Source organism: Crocuta crocuta, unplaced genomic scaffold (genome assembly GCF_008692635.1).
Source record: "Crocuta crocuta isolate KB4526 unplaced genomic scaffold, BGI_CrCroc_1.0 scaffold139, whole genome shotgun sequence".
NCBI lineage: Eukaryota > Metazoa > Chordata > Mammalia > Carnivora > Hyaenidae > Crocuta > Crocuta crocuta.
Genome location: NW_027533258.1, coordinates 11,300,110 through 11,310,210, shown reverse-complemented (window position 1 = coordinate 11,310,210; position 10,101 = coordinate 11,300,110). Strand labels below are relative to the sequence as shown.

The window sequence follows — 10,101 nt, the reverse complement described above, 5'->3', positions numbered from 1 at the left end:
CCTTTGTCCTGAACTGTGGTCACCAGCGGCAGGAGCCAGGGACCTCGGGGTGTCGTGTGAGAGACCTCCCACACCTACCCATCCACTCGTGCGTCCGTTCTCCCGTCCGTCCACCCTCCCTTCCTTCTCCCCTCCCGTCCCCCTTCCTGCCTTCCATCTGGTCAAGCAATCTTTACTGAGCCCCCTCGAGCTAGTCTGTTCTAGGCACTGGACGTACAGAAGTAAACAAAATGGGCGAAAATCGCTGATCTGAAGCAGGTCTTCTATGTGAACAGTGTAAGGCAGGTGTGAGAGTAAAAAAAAAAAAAACCCAAAGAAGTGAAGTGCCTGACAGTGAGGGCTGATAAACTACAGTCTCCCAGACAGCTGTCGGGCAGCTGCAGAGGCAGCCGGGACAGGCCAGGGCGACCCCCAGCCCCAGAGCCATCGGGCAGCGTGTCCTGAGGTGACCCTCGTCCTGTCCCCTCATCTGTAAAGCGGGATAATATTACCATCCTCCAAAGATGTTCCTGTACCTTTTATTTACACACACACAGAGGGGAGAGCATCAGAGAGCTCAGCGGAGGTCAGAGCGGAGAGGAAGCCCTGACGGATGTTTTGTGGATGTTGTGATGCCAGTTGACATGATGGTCGCAGGGTTATAGTGGGGAAAGTACCAAGTTTAAAAGCAGAAAACTGGAGTTCTGTTCCTAAGGATACCTCCTCCTCTGCATCTGATCAGGGAGGGAACATTTACGGAAGGTGCCAATTAGAATCTCATTATATTTCAGCTGCCATGGTTAATAATTGGTTTCTTTCCATCCCAGTGCTGAGCTGGGATGACTTCTCTCTCAGGGCTCTTTAAAACGAGGAAGGCACTGGGGTTTCCTGAGTGCGCTCACCTTTACTCCGGCTACTGGTCACGTCACAACAGGGATCTCGGCGTCACCAAGGAGGCCCTGGTACGCCCTAGGCCAGAAGACGAGTGGCATGGTCAGCGGGACACAGAGATGCCGGCTTGTTACTATCCCTCGCTGTGGAATTCAGAACCCTAATTCAACCCAGGTCTCAGAGGTCGTCAGAAAAGTCTTCAACAGTAGCCAACACAAGGGCAGAATCTCACAGGAAGGATCTTGAAGTGTAACCTGGATACCCTGGGCATGGAGTCTCACGAGCTTAACAATTCCGGGGGTCCATGCCCCCCACCCCGGTATCAGAAGCCAGGCCTTGATGCTTAGGAACGCACTAGAAACTGACTTCGGTGTAGAGGTACTGGCCGCCTGCACATGAGGCAGGTCTCTGGGACGGGGGCGGGGCAGGCCTGATGAAAGGAAAAGAGAATTGTTGGGGCGCCCGGGGGGCTCTGTCGGTCAAGCGTCCGACTTCGGCTCAGGTCATGATCTCACAGTATGTGGGTTCGAGCCCCGCGTCGGGCTCTGTGCTGACAGCTCGGGGCCTGGAACCTGCTTCGGATTCTGTGTCTCCCTCTCTCTGCCTCTCCCCTGCTTATACTCTGTCTCTCTCTCAAAAATGAATAAACATTAAAAAAAAAAAAAGAAATAGAGAATTGTCGGTTCCACTTAGACAGCCCCCATTCTGAGCTAGACCCAGGGCCAAATACTTAACACCCAACACACTGTGCTATTTATTCTTCAAAACCCCTGTAAAGTAAGTGCTTTTATTATTTACAGATGAAAAAGGGAACCTCTGTCCACGGAGGGTCAAAGGCTGGCAGGTGACTGAGCCCACATTTGGACGCGAGTTTGACACCAACGCCCGTACTTTCAGTGTCTCTCTGCGTCCCGTGAGGAGGTCCGGGCACCTGGGGGGGCAGGGACTTGCGGGCAGTTTGGGAAGAGCAGGACTTAACGCTGTGACCTCTCAGAACCATCTGGAAGCTTGGCACACGCTTGGCCCAAGACATCTGAGCTCAGTGAGTCTGACATTGGGACTGGTTACGTTGAGGGCTCTGATGGCAGCTGTCTTCTCCGGGCCACCAGGCAAGGCTGTCTCCTCTGTGAGCTGTCATCCCGCCCCAGTCCGGCGCCGGCCTCCCCACCACCGCCAAAGTCCCCGCTTGCTTCGGCTGCAGAATCTGAAACTAGACCCAATACTTCAATAAAAGCCTCATTTAAGTTACACACTGTGGGAGGATTAATACCATGTTTATCGACCGAATCAATTATTGAGTGAGTTCCGGGGTGCTTACATAACGATTTTGCCATTGTCCTTATTAATGGGTTTCCTCCCCAGGAATTGCGATTCTGCTGTTCACACTGGTCATACCCCGTGGCAGCTCCCAGAATTTCAGCGAAGGGCTCATTATTTTTGCATATTTCATGCTTCATTTTCTCTTGAACGAGCTCCACATCAGCTAATTGTGCTGTGTTGCTGGGGTCACGGCTGCCCGGTGTGAACCCTGCCCGGGAGCGACAGATCCTTCTCTGGGCTGCGGGTGGACGTGCGGGGGTGGGCGGCGTGCACACACCAAGGGAGCGGGAGGGCAGGTGTTCCTCCGGAGCGGCTGCAGCAACAGCAGGAGTTTGGCCCACGGCCGGGGAAGCCCCGGGAAGCGGCAGCACCGAGCCCAGAGGCGGGCCGGGGGGGGGTGGAGGCCCGGGGGCTGGGGCAGAGCCGGGTGTGGGAGCGGGGAGGGGACCCCTGCCCCCCCCTGCCCTCCCCCCCAGGGCCGGTTACACCTGTGGGTCCTGCGCTCGTGAACCTGCCCCTCCCGCTGTCCCTCCAAACCCGGCTGTCGCGCCGCCCTGGGGTGCCCCTGGCCCCTCTGCGGGCGCTCCTGGGTCCGCGGCCCAGACACTGCCGTGGGTCACGGCTTGGACGTGGTCTGCACAGAGTCAGCTCGTAGGGCACCATCCGCCAGACCGCGTGCTGCGGGGGGCGTGGCCTGCAGCCAGGGGCGTGGCCTTACAGGGGCGTGGCCTGCAGCCAGGGGCGTGGCCTATGTGGGGCGTGGCCTTTGCAGGGGTCATGGCCCGCGTGTAGGGGGCGTGGCCTTGCAGGGGCGTGGCCTGCAGGCAGGGAGGGTGTTGTTCGCACCCTGGGCGGGGGGGTCGAGGAGAGGGAGCAGCCCCGTTGGGGGAAGGAGCCCGAACACCTGCCGCGTGTCCCCGGGAGGCGGTCCTGGCGGGTGATCTCCCAGGCCGGGCCTGTCGGCACCGGGCCCGCCTCGTGGGCCTCAGACTGTCCTCCCCATGGCTGACTTCCAGGGCTGGGAGGGGACATTGGTACTGGACCCGCTCCCCGTCACCCGCCCCCCCCCAGCCTCACGTCACCGTCAGCTCTGCCCTGACAGTCAGGGGTTGGGGCGCAAGTCACTCGTCCTTGCCTTCCCGAGGCCGTCTGTTTGCAGGGCTGTGGGTGCCAGCGGGACTGTGTGCACCAGTCGGGAGGCGGACTCGTGGGTGCGGGCCTGAGCCGCCTGACTGGCTGGCTTTTTTTCCCGGAGACCCCGGGGGCCCCTCCATCTCTGTGGCCGCTGGCCCGTGATGCTGAGTGACCCCCAGCACCGTTCTCCTGGTGCCAAGTGTTCTCCCGGGGCTGGGCCACGGCCTCCAGGCTGGAAGCTGCAGTGGCCGCGGGAGCGGGTGCCCCCTGACCGGATCTGGGCCGTAGGGTGTCAGCGGAAGTGCTGTGTGCCCTTCTGGGCCCTGACCCCTGACTCCGGCACCAGACGCTGAGCTGGCAGCTCCAGGTTGGGGACGGTGGCACCGAGGGTCTGGCGGTGTCCCTGACGGGCTGGGAGGGTGGGGCCGCTCAGAGAGGACCTGCCCTCGGAGAGTAATGCGTCGTTTTGGTTAAGCCCCCGTGTCCCTGGGCCTCCCGCCCATACCCTGAGCTCGCGGCCCGTGTGTCCTGAAGCCGCAGCCTCCCTTCAGAGCCGCCCTCGGTCTGATCTTGACGGTGCCTCTGTGAGTCCGGGGCTGGGGGCAGCCACCACGCTTTGCACACGAGGAGACTGAGGCCCAGAGAGGCTTGGGGTCTGTCCCAGGTCACAGACGCAGACAGGAGACAGGCACCCAGGCCCCTGGCCCCCGGAGCACAGCACGTTCGTGGGCAGGCTGTTGCTCGTAATGCTCTGAATCGGAGCCGTGATGTTGTTATTAAAATATTTACTTGCATGAAAAATTTCTATTACCTGAAACTCATGTATTATAGATGGAATCAGTAGCTTAGGAGGAAATAAACAAGAAGAATCACTTTAATAACAAAAGCTATGCAGATAAATTCCTCATTTCAGCAAGCTCTTGGCGGTCTCGAATAAATATATCATTTTTATCAGGCAAGTGCTCTAGAAACAGCGTCTTCAGGAAATATGTCAAAATAATCTCTCCGGCTGTGCTGCTTTCTGGAGGAAAGAAATATGACAGTGGCTTCGGCACAGGCCGTCGGGGTGGAGGGTGACACGGAGCTGGACCCGCCGGGCTCCAGGTTGCGTTCCCCACTGGGCACAGCTCAGGGGGCTCGGGCCACGCTCTCACTTCCTGGCTGCGACACATTAGCCAAGTTGCTCGCCCTCTCTGAGCCTCCACTGGCCAACTCGCAAGCGCTGTCTGGGTATGGAAATTTCTTATCGTATGTGGAGCACTGCTCACAAATACCGTGGGACCCCATTTAATGCTGTCACTACTGCTGTCGTCCACGTTGTGGATGGGGTGTAAGGGGAGGAGCAGAGAGCGGGGTCTGGTACCTGCTGGCTAGGGAGTGCGCGTGTGTGCACGCCTGTGTGCACGCCTGTGTGCCGGCCTGTCTCCTGCAAATGCAACGCCGTCAGCCTGGCCTCGGTGGTCCAACCCCAGAGGGTCCCCCCCGTCCCGCCGAGCCCTGGAAATCTGCGCCCCGATCCTCGAGTCCCTGCACCACCTCCCGTCTCTGTCCTCGCCGTTTCTGCCTTAGGTCAGGACGCCACTGCTCCTGGCCGCTGCCTCAGTGTCCCCACGTTTGCTACCAGCCTGGGCTCCCCAGGGTGAAAGCCGTGCCTCTGCGCGAAAGCCTCCCGCTGCCTGGGCTTTGAAGCTCGGATTCCTCCCTGACGCTGGAGCCCTTCCTCCTCCTCGCCCAGCACCCCTGCTTGCCCCCACGGCTGCCCGCACTCCGGCCTGTGTGCAGCGGCCCCTCGTTCCTCTGGGGCGTGGGCTCGCCCTGCAGGGTCCAGCTCGAGGGACATCAGGGACAGAGCGGTGGCTCTCCCTGCTGCGGTCCCCTCGCGGAGTCCCGTGTGTACCTCTCTGGCTCTCGGCACGCCGTGCGAGGCGCGGTCACCCTCTGCTGGCCCTGCCGCCTGAGGCGGGAAGCAAACGGGCCACGGAGCCCGCGCTCTGCTGGCTGGTGCGACGCGGGCTCTGAGCAGCCGGGCCAGCACCTCTGCTTGGGGACAGCTACAAGTTGGCGGGCAGAGGCAGGGCCCTGGGGGAAGGGCGTGGGGTGCCCCTCCTGCACCCTCACCCTGACCCACCTGATTTAATCCCTGTTCCTACTGAGCTGCTCGGGTCTCCATGAGGAAAGGAAGGAAAAGAAGGTCTTGTCTGGTGCTCCTCTGTCCTGGAAGCTTCGTGGCAGGCTTGTGGCAGGCTCGTGGCACCTTGGAGGTTCAGCATCTGATAATTAGTTGAGACCCCATGCTCTGTGTAACACGTGCGCGCGTGTGTGATGGGTGTGCGTGCACGTGAGCGCCCGTGCAGGAGCAGAGGTGCACGTGCAGCCGGGGGTGCGGGACGTGCCTGTGTTGGGGTGATGGTTCGGCATTTAGTGGGGGGGGGCCCATCTCGCAGAGCTGGAAAAGCAGCCCGCCAGTCACTGCTCGCGCCCGTGCTCCCCGCATTGGGGACTTGGCAGTGACTGTGTGGGACGCGCCCAGCAAAACTGCCCCAGCGCCACGACAGTGCTTCAGTGACAGACCAGGAATTAATCTTGTAAACTCACTTTCTGGACAGCCCTCATTCGAATCTTTAATGAGGGATCCCCAAGGGACTGACTGGAAGGAGCTAATTGTGCCGCCTGGGGTGGGGGTGGGGTTACAGGGAGCTTCGCCAGTCAAGGAGCATCTTATTTCCCGGGAAATTAAGCCGCCACGCCATTATCATGTCGTTTCTAAATGAAGGAGGGTCCTTAACATCATGCTCTCATGTCGGCACGAACGAGACAAACTGACCAGCTGTTTTGTCGCACGGCTGTCTGAGCAGAACATTTTGAGGAATGTCGTGGATCCATTCGGAAGAGGAGCCGGTGGGCAAGAAGGATGTCCCAGGTGACCGAACGTGACAGGGCTGTTTGCCAGTAATCACCCCACGCCCGGCCTGGGCAAGGGGGCAATGCGTTTCCATTTTCTGCCCCTGAGCGGGAGGGGCCTTGCTTGGGGTGGGGGACCGGAGCCGGTCTGCCGAGAGCGCGTGCAGTTCCCCACGGCCGGTGACGGGGGTGAGCACGGCCACACGAACCCACCGATGCTGCCCGATGCGAGTCCGGCCTCGTAACAGGCCCGTCTGGGGACAGCCTTCCTGCCTGCGCCTTCCGTCCCCTGGAGCTGCCCTCCTGGCTCGGGGGCGCCCCGCGGCCTCTGCCCCTCGGCCCCCCAGCTGCTTGGCCCCCGGAGGCAGAGTCGACCCGAGCTGGGCCGGGCAGGGTCTCAGCNCAGGGGTCTCTCGGGAACCTGCAAAGCTGGGAGCCTCGGCTCACTTGGTGAGCACCTGCCAGCAACCGGCCCCTCCTCTCTCTCCCTGAAAAGGAAGGGGGAGAAGGGAAAACTTGGAGCCAGGCTTTGAAGCCCGACGTTTCTGGGTTGGAATCCTGGCTCTGATCCCGACCTTGTGACCGGGTGACTTAACCTCTCTGATTCCCGTTTCTCCACCTGGAACACGGAAGCTTGATAAAGAGGAAAACACGTGTTATTTAAAACAACCGTCACCAACCCCCTTAGTAGCTGTGAGATCTGTCTCTAGAGTAAGTGACTTCGGCTACCAAATGTCGACGGGGCCTTCGGTTTGAAAAGAGACCTGAGCGTGTGGCTGCACGTTCGCTGACCGAGAAGGACGCAGTCCCTCCCTTCCGCATAACGAGGCGCAGGTGTGGGGATTCCGGAAGGAGTGGACTTCCGGTGGGCGGGGCGGGGGAGGAGCTCCGGAAGCTGGGCTTCCGGGCGCGGCTCTCGCGGCTCTCGCGGGACTTCGGGACGGGACGAGGACTCGGAGGCGCCGGTGCCGGGAAGCCAGACGCTGCGGCTTGAGCGGCCGTGTCCTTGGCAGGCGTCTGGCCCTAAGTTCTAGCACTTTCCATGAAAAGAAATGAACGTTAGCCACGAGGTGGTCTGCCCAGTTTTCCTGGCCCGAGAACATTCCAGACTCCGTCCGGGGCCCTCCCTCCCCGGGAAATGGACTTACTACGGTCCAGTCAGGACCTCAAGGGACCTCAAGTCCCTCCAGCCGCGGCGGAGCTTAGGGTCAAGGCCCCTGTGGCTCCAGAAGCTGCACCGAAGGCCTGGCCTGCCCCTCCCCCCCTTGGATTTTTCCAGATTCTCAAGCTGGAGCTCCGTGTCCCAGGGCCCGAGCCGCGCTCGCCCTCCAGCCGCTTCCCAGGCAGGTGCGGGGAGGTGAGCCCCCTGCGCCCCAAATGCCCGAGCCGCCCCACGTTCCCTGGCCTCTCACGGATGTTCTGGAAGCGTGTAGAATTCGGGGATGAAAACGGTTTCCCTTCTGTGCCTCGATGGCGTTTCCTCCTTGTTTTCTGGCCTTCAGGGAGGCTGGGAAACGATCCTGGTGCCAGGTTGATTTGGTTCTTTTGTGAGTGGATTTTTCTCTGTTTTGGTCTGTTTTTCTGGAAGCTTTCTCTCCGGAGCAAAGGTCAACAATCTTTTTCTGCGAAGGGCCAGATGAGAAATAATTGAGACTTTGTGGGCTGTCTGGTTTCTGTTACAGCCACTTAACTCTGCGGTGGTCACGTGAAAGCAGCCACGGACGGTGCACAGATGGGCACGACTGTGAACCAGTAAAGCTTTATGTACAAAGTGTGATCAAATCTGAATGATACAAAGGAGATTAGCGTGGCCCCTGTGCGAGGACGATGTGCAGGTTCGTGAAACACTCCGTTAGAAAAACGCAGCGCCTTATTTACAAAAACAAAGCGGTTTGCCAACTTCTGCTTTACGTCAAAGGGTGTCCTTTTCATCTTTGATTTTTTTTAAGTTTATTTATTTTGAGAGACAGCACGAGTGAGGGAGGGGCTGAGAGAGAGGAGAGAAGATCCCAAGCGTGCTTCGTGCTGCCGACCCAGAGCCCAACGTGGGGCTCAGACCCATGAACCGTGAGATCATGACCTGAGCAAAAACCAAGAGTCAGATGCTTAACCAGCTGAGCCCGCCAGGCGCCCCCTCCTTGATGTTTGAGACTTCCCAGCGAACTGTTTATGGAGTGTTCTTGTTTTCATCGATTACGCTTGAAAACCTGGTGAACTTTCAGTGCAGTCATGTTGTTCAGATCTGATACATTGTCTGGTTTCCTTGAAAAGATATTTTCTCCCTCCGTCTACTATGAGCCCTACTAGTCATCGTGTATCTGAGTGCTCCCAGACTTCTTTCCTCTGCCTCTTATTTTTTTCCCTCTCATCTTTCTGTCACTTTTCCTTTTTAATTTTGATTTTAAGTGATCCCTACACCCAGCGTGGGGCTAGAACCCACGACCTCGAGATCAAGAGTCGTACGCTCCACCCACCGACTGAGTCCGCCAGGCACCCAGCTGTCTCTTTTCTTTCTGTTATGTTTTCCAGGCTGTTGGATTTGACTTTTTAACAGACTTTTTACATGTTGTAAAAATACTCTTGACCATATATTTTTAATCTCTGAGAGTTCCTTCGTGTTCTCTGAATGTTTAAATTTTGTAGAATCATTTTATTTTATAAAAGATGCAGTGTCTTCTGAATTCTCCCTGAAGATACTAATTAGGGTTTGTGGTGGTGGTTATTCATCTCCTGTTTTCAGAATTATTTCTAATCCCTTAGGACTCAGCTTTTGTCTTTAATAGCCCGATTCCTTCTCTTTTACGCTACAGGGTTTTGTTCTCTTATTTATCAGGTGTTGTGGTGGATGATTATATTGAGATGATTTGTATTTGTGTTTAGAATAAGCCAGGTACGGTTGCCCAGGTGCTCTGTGAATATGAGGGGCACTTGCTAATGGTGGAATTTGCACTAAACTAGTCACAAGGAGTTGTTTTTACAGCTGGGGGACCCCTGAGCCCCAGACGTGGAGGTCTGTTTTTCTGGAATGGGCGGATTTATAGTCTAGCTGCAGGTGTTTGGGCTTACCGCCACGGGCTTAATTCCACATCCCTTGAGTGAGGGTTGGGCTTAGTGACTTTGTTCTGAGGAGCAGAATACAGCGAGCGTGACCACGCACTGCTGGGGTGACAGCCAGGCAGCCTCCGGAGGTCTGGGCGGTAAGGACACCGTCCTGGACGAGGCCCCTCTGGCTCCGGGCAGGGCTTCAGATGATGCGGCTCTGGGGCCCGTCTTCGCTGTGTCCTCGTGAGAACCCGAGTGGGGACCACCCAGGGAGCTGCTGTTGAAGTCCTGACCTGCAGAGGCTGAAAGATAACAAAGATGTGTTGTCGTGAGCGCTTGTGTGTCGGGGTAATGTCCGTGCAGCAGTAGGTAGCTTCCTTGGGAAGGTTCACCTGGATGTGGTTTCCTGGCCGCTCGGTTGTCGCCCAGCAGTAGGGCAGGTGTTCTGGACGTGATCAACCCAGTCACCTGCTCGTGGCTCGGCGTCCCATTTCCGTTTCCATGGGATGTTTCTGAGTCCAGCCTGGGGCTGTGAGGGCGCCCTGATTCCTGGACAGCACCCGTCTCCACATACAACCTCTGGTGTGGAGTCTGCCATGCTGCGCCCCGTTACCCCGCATCCACTTACCTTCCCCCTTCCCCTCAGCCACGCGCCTCCTGTTACCCCATGTCCACCTGACCCCCTTACCCCGTGTCCACCTGCTCCCCCTTACCCCACGTCCACCTGCCTCTCCTCTTACCCTGTGTCCACCTGCACCCCCTTACCCCATGTCCACCTGCCCCCCTTAGCCCCTGGCAACCTGCCTCCCCTTACCCCATGTCCACCTGCCCCCC

General features: G+C 58.2%; 1 protein-coding gene and 1 pseudogene across 2 annotated transcripts in view; both read left to right on the top strand.

Annotated features, from left to right (window-relative positions):
• Positions 1-7,180: 7,180 nt before the first annotated feature.
• Positions 7,181-10,101, top strand: part of LOC144217097 (uncharacterized) — a 68,883-nt gene continuing 65,962 nt past the window's right edge. For both annotated transcript variants that reach the window (XM_077746599.1, XM_077746598.1), the window contains exon 1: positions 7,181-7,582. In XM_077746599.1, coding sequence (XP_077602725.1) covers positions 7,364-7,582 — 219 coding nt within the window. In that variant the 5' untranslated portion in view covers positions 7,181-7,363. The remainder of the gene's footprint in view (positions 7,583-10,101) is intronic.
• On the top strand, positions 7,985-8,084 carry LOC144217347 (U6 spliceosomal RNA; annotated as a pseudogene).